Source organism: Phacochoerus africanus, chromosome 5, assembly GCF_016906955.1.
Source record: "Phacochoerus africanus isolate WHEZ1 chromosome 5, ROS_Pafr_v1, whole genome shotgun sequence".
Classification (NCBI taxonomy): domain Eukaryota; kingdom Metazoa; phylum Chordata; class Mammalia; order Artiodactyla; family Suidae; genus Phacochoerus; species Phacochoerus africanus.
In genome coordinates, this window is record NC_062548.1 from 45360809 (window position 1) to 45374547 (window position 13739).

The following is a 13739-nucleotide window of genomic DNA, read 5'->3' on the forward strand; positions in this document are numbered from 1 at the left end:
CGTCACGTGGCCCCCGGCGCGGGTCACGAGAACAAACACTGTCGCGGAGCTTCCCGGCCGGTGCTCTTGAGGCGGGACATGGCCAACGTCTCCAAGAAGGTGTCGTGGTCCGGCCGCGACCTGGACGACGACGAGGCGGCGCCGCTGCTGCGGAGGCCGGCGCTGTCCGGGGCGCCGGCCGGGGAGGCCACGCCGCTGCTGAACGGGGCTGCGCCGGCGGCCGCTCGCGCGGTGAGCCCGGGGATAGGCGGGCGGGGTAGGGGCCTCGCCGCAGTCGCCGGTGTCGGGAGCCGGCGGCGAATCTGTGCTTTGCAGAGCGGGGGACGGAGGCGGAAGCGTGCCCCGGGTTCCGCCTGGCAAACGGCAGGGAACCGGGGCCTTGGGGTTCTGAAGTCCTGGGAGATGTGCCGGGTGACTCGCGTGGTCGAGGAGCCGGTCCATTGCCCTCGGTGTTAACGAGCGCGGGAGAGCCCAGTCGAAGCTCATTTATTTCCTCACAGTTTGCTCCGAAGTGGACTTAAAGGGAAAGTATATCTTGTTCTCAGGTGACTCCTTTTTTTTTTTTTTTAAGTCTTTGATAAACGCATTAGCAGCTGTTTTTGTTTGTTTTTCGAACCACCAGGAGATTTTAAGAGCTTAGGTTGCAGAGTTTGCTTTTGCTGTGAGAACCGGGGGACTCCGTATGTTCCCGTCTTTGCATGGAGCCGTACAGGTCCTCCGGCAATCTTAGGAATGACAAGTATGTGCACTGGTTCCCTGAGTTCAGTGGGACTGAGCCCGAGGCCAGACACAGAAAGACAAGTCCCAGGAGTTGAAATGTGTTGTGCATGGAAGTTTGTCTCAAGTGAATTTCTGGGTGTTGTGTTAACTTTGAGTTAATGAATTTTTTCTGCTGATTGCTTGGTTTTATTCTGTTTTGTAATTTTTTTTTCCTATCCTAGATCTGTCCTTTAAATGTTTGTAGAATGTTAAATGAGGAAGGGAACAAGCATTGGGCCTTTTTTCTAGAACTTATTTTTAGGTTTCCCCAGTCCCCCAGAAATGCATCATTGAGGGTCAGTCTGCTCTTTGAGGAGTTCCAGCTGTGGCTCAGTGGAAATGAATCTGACTAGTGTCCATGAAGATGCGGGTTCGATCTCTGGCCCTGCTTAGGGGGTTAAGGATTGGGCATTGCTGTCAGTGTGGTGTAGGTTGCAGACAAGGCTTGGATCCCAAGTTGCTGTGGCTGTGGCATAACTTGCAGCTGCAGCTTGGACTCGACCTCTGGCCCGGAAACTTGCATCCATATGCCATGGGTGCTGCAAAAAAAAAAAAAAAAAGTCTGAAAATGGTTTTAAGGGTTGACAGGTAAAGAGATTGGAGATTTTTGAGGCTGAATTGAATTACCTTGAGGCTGAATGTGCTCAGTTTCCTACTTCTCTTTGCTGATAGACACAGGGGCTGACTTTTTCGGAAAGAGGCTGTCCATCTCTTCCCTTAAAACTCATTCCAAGAGTTCCCATCGTGGCACAGTGGTTAACGAATCCGACTAGGAACCATGAGGTTGCGGGTTCAATCCCTGGCCTTGCTCAGTGGGTAGGACCTGGCGTTGCTGTGAGCTGTGGTATAGGTCGCAGACGCGGCTCGGATCATGCGTTGCTGTGGCTGTGGTGTAGGCCAGCGGCTACAGCTCCAATTAGATCCCTAACCTGGGAATTTCCATATGCCGCAGGAGAGGCCCTAGGAAAGGCAGAAAAACAAGAACAAACAAACAAAAAATTTCCTTCCTGTTAAAAAATTTTGCAAGCTTTTCTTTTGCTGTTTAATTTGCTTTTAATGACAACTGATTATCTCTTCTTAAACAATTAAAAAATATATTTTTTTAAGGCCACCCCTGCAGCATTTGGAAGCTCCCTGGCTAGGGGTTGAATCCTAGCTGCAGCTGCCGGCCTATGCCACAGCCACTGCAATGTGGAATCCAAGCCGCGTCTGTGACCTCTACCACACGTCTCAGCAGTGCCAGATCCTTAACCCACTGAGTGAGACTGGGGATCTAACATGCATCCTCATGGACATTAGGCAGGATCTTAACCTGCTGAGCCACAACAGAAACTCCTAAAAAAAGAATCTGTTGAGTGCCCAGCTATGTGCAGTTTGCCTGGGACACAGGTGCATGACACAGCTTCCTTCCAGGCTTGTGGAAAAACAGGCCCAGGGCTCTGTGGGGCTTGCCTGCAGGTCTCCAAAGGCAGGCAAGGTCACCCTGGGTCCTGTTTTGAAGAGTGCCTGATCCTCAGGTGGGCGGCCAGAGGAGAAAAGATAGAGGATGTGCCCGGGAAGTAAACCCGGAGTCAGGGGTGGAGCCTGGGCAGAGAGCTGGGATTGACCTCCGGGGGTTGCTGCGGGCGTCGAATTTGGCTTCATCCCCTGGAGAACCCTGCGGGGAGCTAGAGGGCCCAGCCTTCAAGGCGCCTCCGTCCGCCTAGTGCAGAGTAGGGGGGGAGGGGGCACCGGGACCTTGGTGCTGGGAGCTCAGCTCTGGACCAGCCGGGGGAAGTGCTTCCTCACCTGCAAAAACGCTAACACACCTACGGGGCCAAGCAGGCGCCTCTCACAACACTGGTAAATGTCAGTCACTCTCAGTGGGATGGTCTTCCCTGCGGCTCTGGCTCTTCCTCGTGGCTCCTCCACCTCGGTGGAGTTCCTGGCAGCTAGCATCCTGGCAGGGAGGGTCTGTCTTGAACCAGCAGGGGGGCCAGGTGGGGCGTCAGGTTGTGGTAGCCAATGGCTCGTCAGCTGCTCTCAGCCCAGGGCCATTTGAACTCAAATGACAACCCATGCCGCAGCCGCCTTGCATGAGTGTCCTGGGGCTCTAGCGTAGCGCTGGTCCTGCCACGTCCCCATCCTTTGGGGTTTGCCACAGGGCCCCCAGAGTTGGAGGGTTGCTGAGGAGGCTGCTCTGGGCAGGGTGGGGTAGCCCGAGCTCAGTCCCCACCTGTGTGGAGCTGGGTGCTCAGAGCCACCTGCGGCTTCCTCTTCCCTGTCCCCGGCCCCCGGCCTGTCCTGGGTGTGGGGTGAGGGTGGGTTGGGCCATCAATTGATGCCTATCTGGCCCTGGGGCAAGGAGAGGGTGAGATCAGCCAGCAAGTCATGGTCATGTGGATGGGCAGTGGGAAGTGGAGGATCTGAGGCTGCAGAGGGAAATCTGAGCCAGAAACAGTGGCCCCGGGGGCAGGGGCGGGTATGGACAGTGTTGGTAAACGCAGGTCATTTTCAGGGCACTCAGCTTCTAGCAGCTCCGCCCGAGACACCCAGAGGGGCAGGAGCCTCAGGTTAGTATTTTGAATTGGTTCGGGGGATCTTGCTTCTCTGGGAACTGGGGTGTCCTGCCCTGGACCCTGGGTTTGCAGGGAGGCGGGGGTGTCAGGCATGGGTCATTACCATCCCCGGGTTCCTTGAGGTCTGCTCCATGTAAGGGAGCCCCTCTCCCTTGTAGGCAGCTGCCAGCATCAGGCAGCCCCGCAGTATGTCCCTGCACGGCCCCCCTCCACCTACCCCAGCCCACTTTGGGGAACCCCAAGGGCTCCCCAGACTCTCCCCCTCAGGCCCTTAGTAGTACCTGCCCAGGGCAGTGTGGGTGGCTCACGGTCTGGGGTGGGCAGAGAGGACCCAGGCACAGCCAGGCGAGGTGGAGAGCCGGGGGTGACTGCCTCCTGCTATCGGTTAGCGGAACATAAGATAAAAATGCCAGGCCAGGGAGTTCCCGTCGTGGCGCAGTGGTTAACGAATCCGACTGGGAACCATGAGGTTGCGGGTTCAGTCCCTGCCCTTGCTCAGTGGGTTAACGATCCGGCGTTGCCGTGAGCTGTGGTGTAGGTTGCAGACGCGGCTCGGATCCCGCGTTGCTGTGGCTCTGGTGTAGGCTGGCAGCTACAGCTCCGATTCGACCCCTAGCCTGGGAACCTCCATATGCCGCAGGAGCGGCCCAAAGAAATAGCAAAAAGACAAAAAAAAAAAAAAATGCCAGGCCAGGAGTTCCCATTGTGGCTCGGTGGTTAATGAATCCGAGTAGGAACCATGAGGTTGCGGGTTCGATCCCTGGCCTTGCTCAGTGGGTTAAGGATCTGGCGTTGCCGTGAGCTGTGGTGTAGGTTGCAGACGCAGCTCAGATCCCATGTTGCTGTGGCTCTAGTGTAGGCCGGGGGCCACAGCTCCAATTCGACCCCTAGCCTGGGAACCTCCATATGCCGCGGGAGCGGCCCAAGAAATGGCAAAAAGAAAATAAAAAAAGAAGCCAGGCCAGGGAGTTCCCACTGTGGCTCAGTGCTAACAAACTCTACTGGGACTCATGAGGATGTAAGTTCAGTCCCTGGTGTCTGCTCTGTGGGTTGAGGATCTGGTGTTGCCGTGAGCTGTGGCATAGGTCGCAGATGGGGCTTGGATGCCGCATTGCTGTGGCTGTGGTGTAGGCTGGCAGCAGCAGCTCCAATTCAACCCCTCGCCTGGGAGCTTCCATATGCCAGGGGCGCGGCCCTAAAAAGACCAAAAAAAAAAAGGCCCAGGCCACCTCCACCTTGGCCTCTGTGTGCCAGGCTGGGTGGCAGATCGGTTTTCTGCGTTTCACAATCACACTTTCACTTCTGCCCGTCTTTACACCTCGTCTCCCCTGTGGGACGTCCCTGGAGCGCCTGCCACGTGGCTGTGGCCGGGCTGGTGGCGCGTGCTTCTGAGTCCTGTGTGTCTGAGGGCGGAGACTGCAGGCCGCTCCAGGGCCAGGTTTACTGGAACCGGGGGCCTTCCGGTCCCGCGCAGTGGCCAGCGGGCCAGGCTCTCCTGCCTGTGCGTGGGGCCTGTTTCAGCAGGTTCTGGGGGTGGTTTTTGGAAGAAAACACAACTGTCTCTCCACCACTGCGCGTACTGACGTTTCTCGCGCCAACGGCGAGAAGAGCACCGTCTCTCAGGGGGAGCTGTGTGACGGTCCAGGGAGCTTACGCCTCGGAAGGTCCACAGGCGTGGGGCGCGTGGTGACCCACGGGGTCTGTCCACCCCTGACCTGGGCCCTGGGCGGGGAACTCGTGTGGAAGGAGGGCCTGTGCAGCGGGGGTCAAGTTGTGATGCAAGAGGGGAGTCAGACACACGTGCTCGGGGCCCGTGGGGCGGGCGGAGGCGGCAGCGATGTGAGGGTCGCCCCCCCACCGAGGGCGAGGGCGCAAGAGGCAGGCAGGTCTCCCCGCCCCTGGGGTGCTCGGGCTGCCCCCTCCTCAGCCTCGGGCTCCCTTGTTGGGAGCCGCAGAGGCCACAGCCCCGGGAGACGAGGCTGCCCTGCGAGTGGCTCGCGGGGCACCAGCAGCAGCAGCCCGGCGCCCCCGCTCCTGCCCCCGTTCCTGCCCCGCTTTAGCTGGTGCCTGGCTGCACCTGCGTTTCAGGGCGCACCGGCTCCTGTCCTGCCAGTGCGTGTGCCCGCTCACGGGACCACAGGCCTTGTGTGTCTGAAACACACAGGGGGCATGCCTGGGGGTCTCTCCACCGTGGTTGACCGATGCCTGGGCCCGGGAGCCCGGCTCGGCTTTGGAAAGGTCCTGCCTGGGGAGAGGAGGCAGGCCTGACTGTCCTGCGACCGGTCCCTGCCTGGCTCTGCCCCTCGGGGTCACGGAGGGGACAGAGGGGCTTCTGGCAGAGGGGTCCCGCGGCACTGGGTCTCAAGGCCACAAGGACACAGGCATGGTCATCCCTTAGCGCTGGGCTCTGTCTCCCGTCTGAGTGGCCGCAGAAGGGGTCGGGGGAGGGAGGCGGCCTGGGCCTCCCGTCCAGAGGCCGGACTTCTATGCTCCCGGGAGGCCAGGGCGCCTGTGGGCTGATGGCCCCATGGCACGGCCTGAGATTCCTCTTCTGCTTCCAGTCGCCCCACGTGGCCCTTCCCCGGCTGGGACAGATGAGCAACGTGGAGCTGGACGACGAGCTTCTGGACCCTGTGAGTGCTGCTCCTTCTGTCCCATGAGCGGGAGGCTGGGGCCGTGGGGGCACCGGAGGGAGGGCTGCCCAGGACGTATCCCCGAGGTGGAGCCTGGCGCGTGTCCAGCCAGGAACAATGAGTGAGCTGCTGGGGGCGGCGGCGATTTGGACAGCGGTGGCTCTTCTCCTGCCCCTGGGCTGGAGCCGAGCTGTCCCCAAGCTGTCAGGGAAGCCTGAAACCTTCTCCCAGACTCACTGCTGCCCTGCTCCCCGGGGGTAGCTTGTGGCCCCTCCTGTGAGTCCCTAGTGGCTGCCGGTGCTCTGTGCCCCTCACGTGCCAGTGGCCATTGACATCTTTTGCATCTTCTTGGAAGAACTTTATCCAGATCCTGCGCATGTTCTGTAATCAGGTTGTTTGTGCTTTTGTCTTTTATTTATTTTTTTTTTATGGCCACATTCACGGCATATGGAGGTTTCCTGGCCGAGGATTGAATCCCAGTTGCAGCTGCGACCTACACCACAGCTGTGGCAGCGCCAGATCCTTAGCCCACTGAACCAAATGAGAAGTCTGTACTGGGAGTTCCTGTTGTGGCTGAGGTGGTATCCATGAGGATGCGGGTTCAATCCCTGGCCTCACTCAGCAGGTTAAGGCTCTGGCATTGCAGTGAGCTGTGGTATAGGTCACAGATGCAGCTCGGATTTGCGTGGCTGTGGTGTAGGCTGGCAGCTACGGCTCTGAGTTGACCTAAAAAAGGACGAGAAAAAGAGCACTCCGTACTTCGGCGGTTTCTTCTAAGAGCTCTGAGGTGTAGATCTTGTATCAGTTTTTCACTTGTTTCATTTATGGTGTGAGATGGGGTGCGGCTTCCGTCCCTTGCATGTGGATATGCAGCTTTCCAGGCCAGACCGCGCTTTCCACACTGAATGGTCTGGGCCCCCCTGTCATCACAGGTTCGCTTCTGAGCTCTCAGCGGGCGTCTGTCCACCTCTCAGTTGGTCGTGTCTGGGCTGTTCGGTCTTGATGACTGTAGCTCTGTCGTAAGCTTTTTGTTTTTTGAGGGTTTTTGTTTTGTTTTGGTTTTGCTTTTTTAGGGCCCCACTCGTGGCATATGGAGGTTCCCAGGCTCAGGGTCAAATCGGAGCTGTAGCTGAGGCCTACACCACAGCCACAGCCACACCGGATCCTTAACCCACCGAGGGAGGCCAGAGGTGGAACCCACGTCCTCACGGATACTCATTGGATTCTTAACCCACTGAGCCACGACAGGAAGTCCTGCAGTGAGTCTGGAAAGTTGGATGCCGAGCGTCCAGCTCTGTTCTCCTTTCTCGAGGAGGTTCAGCCGTTTGAAGTCCTTGTGTGCTGCCCGCCGGGCCCAGCTCGTCACTGTCCTCGGACATCCCTGCTGGCATCTGCGCGGGCAGCACTGAGTCTTAGCATCACGCCTTCTGACCTGTCAGTCCAGGGTGGCTTTCCATTGATTTCGGTCTCGCGTTTTCTTCCACCGCATGTTGTAATTCTTAGCACAGTTTTTTTTTTTTGGCCACACCCACTGCACACAAATGTCCCCGGGCCAGGGATCCCACCTGCGCCACAGCAGTGACTTGAGCCACAGAGGTGATGACGCTGGATATTAACCTGCTGAGCCACCAGGGCGCTCCACACGTCTTGTGTCACATCTATCTTAGGACTAAGTTATTTCCTATATATTTTATTTTGAATGCTATTGTAAGTAGAAATCTTTAAATTTCACTTAGAATCGTTCAGGGCACGGAGCTGCGTTCCGTTCTTGTAGCAGGTCTCGCAGGCTCTAGCCTCACTGAGTTTGTTCACAGTGATGTCTTCTGTGCCCCTCGGGGGCGTTTCCATCCTACAGGACCATGCCACTGGCAAGGAAGAGCCTCACGCCTTACTTTCCAGCCTGGGTCCCTTTGGCTCTTTCCTCTTGCCTGACTGCCGGGTAGGGCCTTCCCGACGGCGCTGAGCAGAGAGGCTGGGGGAGGCTCCCGGGCCTCGGTCCTCACTCAGAGGATGCGCCTCGTCCCTCGCTGCTGAGCGCCAGGCTCCCTGTGGGTTTGTCGCGGGGCCCCGATCACGTCGCGGGGCCCCGTGGCTGTGTGCTGAACGTTTAATCGCCAAGGGCCGAACGTTGTCGGACGCTTGTTCTGTGTCTGTCAAGGTCTTTGTGTGCCTCCTCCTTCTGTGGAAGCGGCATCCAGCTGCTTCTCTTGTAACACTGGCTCATCCTGACTGTCCAGACACCGCTCGAGGGGACGCGCTCCTTCTGACGCCAAGCGCCTGGCGTCTGCGCAGACCCACAGGCCCGGGGCTCTGTCCCGAGAGACACCACCCCCCCACCTCGGTCCCGGCATCCCCTGTACTTCTGAGCGACCAGCTGTCCATCAGGGCTCCCCCGGGCCCTCCTCTGGTTCCACACCTTTGCCAGTGCGCTCGGAGGACTCCGAGAGGCTTTGCCTGTGTTTATGGTTCATCGTGAAGGCCGCCCCTCCGGAGCAGCCCGATGGCGGAGATGCCTGGGAAGGTGGGGGTGGAGGTGGGGAGCCCCCACGGCCTCCCCGGGAGCCACCCACCCCGCTCTCCTGTGTGTTCACAGCCAGAGGCTCCCTGAACCACCCCCCCGTCTGGGGCTGGTGTGGAGGCTGCGTCCCGGGCACGGCCCACTGAGTCCTTGGCCCTGGGAGGTTAGCTGCGTCTCCAGCCTCTCCCCATCCTGGCACAGACACTGGCACCCAGGCCATGTGGAGCCTGGACACAGCACAGAACGTCCTTCCCATCTCGCCCCACAGGCCCGCGCTGGCTGGTGCTCAGGCGTCAGTCCCGCCCTGCGTTCCAGGGCTAAAGCCCCTGGGTGCGGTGCTGCGGAACCTGACCCGCCGGCGTCCCCCAGGGGCTCACATCTGTTGTTTCCTGCCTTGTGCCTGGTCCCACTTCCATCGAAGGAGAGTCCCTGCCTCGAGGGCTCTCGCTGGTGCTGGGTGGTCAGGCTGCTGCTTCCTCCGCAGGACGTGGACCCCCCGCACCCCTTCCCCAAGGAGATCCCGCACAACGAGAAGCTGCTGTCCCTCAAGTACGAGGTGGGCCCCCCTCACCCCCCCCCCCACACCAGCCTGAGCCCGGGGTCGGGGTCGGTCACCGTTGGGTCTGGTGCCCGTTCTGCAGAGCTTGGACTATGACAACAGTGAGAACCAGCTGTTCCTGGAGGAGGAGCGGCGGATCAACCACACGGTGAGCCCGGTGGGTGGGCTCTGCCCTGCGTCCCCGGCCCCCTCTGCCTCCGGGCTCGGGTCGGGCTCGTGTCCTGAGTGGGAGCGGGACGGCGCCAGCCCCGGACCCAGGGGGCCGAGGGTGGCGCTGTGCGTGGCGGCGGCCGGTGCGTGACGGCTGCCCCTGCAGGCCTTCCGCACGGTGGAGGTCAAGCGGTGGGTCATCTGCGCCATGATCGGCATCCTCACGGGCCTCGTGGCCTGCTTCATCGACGTCGTGGTGGAGAAGCTGGCCGGCCTCAAGTACCGGCTCGTCAAGGATAGTATCCTTCTGTGCCCCGCGCTCGCCCAGGCCCAGCCTTCGGGGACGGGCGGGGGCTGCTTGTCCGGGGCGCGGGCCGGGAGGTGTCCCCGTGAAGCCCAGGGAGCTCTCCGTCCCGGAGGCGGCGGCATGCTGGGGAGCGGCACCCGGGGTGACACCGCACCACACTGTGTGGCCCTTGATGAGCTGCAGACATCGACAAGTTCACGGAGCGGGGCGGGCTGTCCTTCTCCCTGCTGCTGTGGGCCACGCTGAACTCCGCCTTCGTGCTCCTGGGCTCCGTGATCGTCGCCTTCATAGAGGTGGGTGGGCACCACCCCCCCCCCCGACCCCAACCCCCCACCCCCAGGGTGTCCGCCAGGGAGACCCACGGGCTAGGCTGCAGTGAGGTCCTGCCCCATGCCCAGCGGTTCAGCCAGAGCCGAACATAGGCGGGCCCCGCCTCCCCTGGCCCTGGCGGCCGCTCCCCTCTGCCCGCTGGGCCCCCCACGCCCTCCAGCAGGGGCCTTGGTCAGGGCAGCCCTGGGGTCCGGGGGGAGGGACCCCTCCTGGGGTGTTGGAGGGAAGAAGGGGCAGTGTGCAGAAGCTTCACGCTGGGGCAGCCCAGTGCCCCCCGAGGGTGCTGGCCCCTCAGCAGGGGTGTGCCCTGGGCCCCCACCCTGTGTCCCAGGGACTCTGGGCCTTTTCCCTCCCCCCCACCTGCAGCCTTTGCTCCCCTGGGTGGCTGCTCCTGGGACCTGTGGGGCTGGTACTGTGTGGTGCGTCTCCCTGGCTCTGGCGGTGGCTCACCCGGCCGGGGGCTCAGTGCTGTCGCTTCTCCTTCCAGCCGGTCGCCGCTGGCAGCGGGATCCCGCAGATCAAGTGCTTCCTCAACGGGGTGAAGATTCCCCATGTGGTCCGGCTCAAGGTGAGGCGCCAGGGCTCGGCCGGGGCTGCTTCGCCGGGTGAGCAGCGGTTCTCCCCCGCCTCCCCCAGACCCGGCTCTTTGCTGCTCACGAGCCTGTGGTGGACGTGCGGGCAGCCTTGACAGGAAGTTTCTGTGGCAGGTGGTAAAACGCCAAGGTGCTTACAGGTGTCTTACGTCAGGACTGTAGCTTGGCTGGTGTGTTTTAAATTCCACTTGAATATAAATATTTCTTTTTCTTTTTCTTTCTTTGGTTTTTTTGCCTTTTCTAGGGCCGCTCCTGCGGCATATGGAGGTTCCCAGGCTAGGGGTCGAATCGGAGCTGTAGCCACCAACCTACACCAGAGCCACAGCAACGCCGGATCCTTAACCCACTGAGCAAGGTCAGGGATAGAACCCGTAACCTTATGGTTCCTAGTCGGATTCATTAACGACCGAGCCACAATGGAAACTCCCTGGATATAAATGTTTCTGAATGAGAGCAGCTGTGCTGAGTCGTGAGTTTTCTTTCTGCAGAACTTTCCTTAATCCTGTTGTGTTTGATCTTCTGGAAACACATGGATTCTGAGGGGGTCGGGGAGGCAGCTTTCCTCCCGTGGCCGTTTTGGGCCTGTGGTCGGCGCCCCGGCCTGGGGTTTGCAGGAGGCGTCTCTCCTTGCCCGTCTGGGGAGGGGGACCCTCGGGTCAGGGCTGCGGAGGTGCTGCAGGAGGAGCCAGGAGCGTGAGGACGGAGGGGCGGCTGCCGCTTCTGTGTCTGTGTGCGCGGCTGCCGGGCCGGCGGGTCTGAGCAGGCCGGAGAGCACAGCCGCCCGTGCGCCCCAGTGCGCGCGCGCCCGTGGGCGGCCAGGCGGCTCTCGCCCGTCGGCCTCCCTTCCCCGTGCAGTGTGTTGCTCGGGTCCCTGGACGGCGCGTGGCCTTCAGTGCGCCGGGGGGCGTCTTCCTTTGTGTCCCAGACCCTGGTGATCAAGGTGTCCGGCGTGATCCTGTCCGTTGCGGGAGGATTGGCCGTGGGGAAGGTGAGGGCGCGGCCCGGCCTGCCCGGCGTCCCCTGTGCCTTCGGGGCGGGTTGGTGGTCCTGGAGCCCCGCTGAGCGCAGCCTCCTCTGCCTCCCAGGAAGGGCCCATGATTCACTCGGGCTCCGTGATCGCAGCCGGCATCTCCCAGGGCAGGTCGACGTCTCTGAAGCGAGATTTCAAGGTGGGTCGTCCCTGGGCCGTGTGCCCATGAGGTCGTGGCTGCCCAGGGCCAGGTGCCCCCACGCTCCCTCCTCCAGCCCTCTCCCCTCGGCCTCTGAGCGTCCCTGGCGTCCACTGCAGGGTGTCCTCGCTGTTCTGTGTGGCGTGTGTTTCTGAATGGAAGAGGCCTGTAGCTCTGCGGTCGCAGGAGCACGGGTCTCGAGAGAGGCCGGGAAGGGCGCACATCCGTCTGGCCTAGCATCGTGCTGAGCCACTGCTGACGTTGGGCTGCAGGGCTGTGCGCCTGCATCCGGCTTTCACCCCCACCTGCCCTCCCTCCCGGGCCCACCTCCGCCCTTCCCGAGAGCAGGGCCTGGAGGCGCTGGCTGAGACCCTCTCATCTGCCCGGTTCAGATCTTCGAGTACTTCCGCAGAGACACAGAGAAGCGGGACTTCGTTTCAGCGGGAGCTGCGGCTGGAGTGTCTGCTGCGTTCGGGGCCCCCGTGGGTGAGGAGGACCCCCTGCCATGTCTGAGAGCCGCACGGCTGCCGGGCCGGGCGGGGCAGGGGCTGGGGAGGGGATGGGGTCGTCTTGGCCTTCCTGGACCCGGGGAGCCGGCTGGGGCCGGGGGTGGGCCTCTGAGGGCCCTATGGCTGCCTCTGACGGGGCCGGGCGCCTTGGGGTCTGGGCCTGGGTGGCACTGCAGGGCTGGCCACTGCTCTTCCAGGTGGGGTCCTCTTCAGCTTGGAGGAGGGTGCGTCCTTCTGGAACCAGTTCCTCACGTGGAGAATCGTAAGTTTCCGGCCGGGCAGCTGCAGCTCTGCGCATCCGTGGTCGGTGGACGCCCGGCTGCTGGCCCACCTTGTGGGCTCTGCACCTGGGCCTCCTGTGCAGCCAGGTCCCTGGTGTCCCTTCCTCCGAGCCGTGGGCCCTGTTCTCCTCCATCCTCACCCGGACCCCAGGACCCCACACCTCCCCCCCAGCCTGGCCACAAGGCTCTGGCCTTCCTGCCCGCGCCTCCCCCGCGCTGGCCCAGGCCCAGCAGGTGCGTGTCCCCGCCGGGACGCCGGTGACGCCCATCTCTCTCCGCCCGCAGTTCTTTGCCTCCATGATCTCCACCTTCACACTCAACTTCGTCCTGAGCATTTACCACGGGAACATGTGGGACCTCTCCAGCCCCGGCCTCATCAACTTCGGAAGATTTGACACTGAGGTGAGCCCCTCGCGCTCCTTCCTTTTCCGAGTAGGGCCAAGGCTGTTCCCTCAGGGTTCAGCCTGGGCATCACGGCTTCAGGAGAGTTCTGCCTCCTGCCTGCAAGCTAGAGCCCTTGTCTGCCATCTCCAGGGGCCAGGGTGCCCGGGGAGAGCAATGGGGTGACCCGGCCGTGGGGTGTCTCGGGCATCTGCGGTGCCACCGAGGCTGGCGGCCAGAATCCTGGCAGCAGCTTTGCGGGGGCACATGGGCGCAGGCGGCATCTCTGGGAAGCCCTGGGTTCACGCTGCCTTGGCCGGGACTGCACAGGGGAGCCGTTTTGGGGGTCCCGCTCTCATCCGGGCCCGGCAGTGCTGTGGGGGGGACGCGGGTCACAGGTCGTCTCCCTCACTCGTGGCCCCTCACTGCTTGTGGCCAAACGTGGGCTGTTGCTGCTGCCCAGGGGAAGAGCCGGGGTGGCCGGGGCGCAGAGCCTTCCCGGCCTGCGGGCGTGAGGGCTTCTCCTCAGGACGTGCGCTCTCCTCCGCCCGCAGACCATGGTCTACACCATCCATGAGATTCCCATCTTCATCGCCATGGGCGTTGTGGGTAAGGGCGCCCGCGGGACCCAGGCCCGGCCCCGCTTCCACGGCCGGAGGAGCACGGCCTCACCCCTGCTGGCCGTTCCAGGGGAGGCGGGGAGGGAACCCGACCCCGGGGACTGGCGCTGGGCCTCTGGTGGGAGAGGGCCGCTCGGGACACTGAAGGGCCAGGCTGCGTTCCTCACTCTGACGCCCCCGCCCCGGAGGTGAGCAACTGCCCGCCAGGCGTGTGCACGGCCGGCAGCCGTGCCTCTGCTCCCAGTCCCCACACGTGCCCCCCGCCCCCCCAGGTGGTATTCTGGGAGCCGTGTTCAACGCCTTGAATTACTGGCTGACCATGTTTCGGATCAGGTGAGCAGTCTGTTTGGGGGGCCAAGTGAATAGGGGTGG

At 62.0% G+C, this 13739-nt stretch overlaps 1 protein-coding gene across 1 annotated transcript in view; it reads left to right on the top strand.

Moving 5' to 3' along the window:
- CLCN7 (chloride voltage-gated channel 7) overlaps positions 1 to 13739 on the top strand; it is a 20224-nt gene continuing 6485 nt past the window's right edge. The window contains exons 1-14 of the mRNA XM_047780989.1: positions 1 to 231; positions 5879 to 5950; positions 8953 to 9024; positions 9110 to 9175; positions 9344 to 9476; positions 9668 to 9777; positions 10302 to 10382; positions 11333 to 11395; positions 11493 to 11576; positions 11969 to 12062; positions 12283 to 12347; positions 12652 to 12768; positions 13302 to 13356; positions 13640 to 13700. Coding sequence (XP_047636945.1) covers positions 79 to 231; positions 5879 to 5950; positions 8953 to 9024; positions 9110 to 9175; positions 9344 to 9476; positions 9668 to 9777; positions 10302 to 10382; positions 11333 to 11395; positions 11493 to 11576; positions 11969 to 12062; positions 12283 to 12347; positions 12652 to 12768; positions 13302 to 13356; positions 13640 to 13700 — 1226 coding nt within the window. The 5' untranslated portion in view covers positions 1 to 78. The remainder of the gene's footprint in view (positions 232 to 5878; positions 5951 to 8952; positions 9025 to 9109; positions 9176 to 9343; positions 9477 to 9667; positions 9778 to 10301; positions 10383 to 11332; positions 11396 to 11492; positions 11577 to 11968; positions 12063 to 12282; positions 12348 to 12651; positions 12769 to 13301; positions 13357 to 13639; positions 13701 to 13739) is intronic.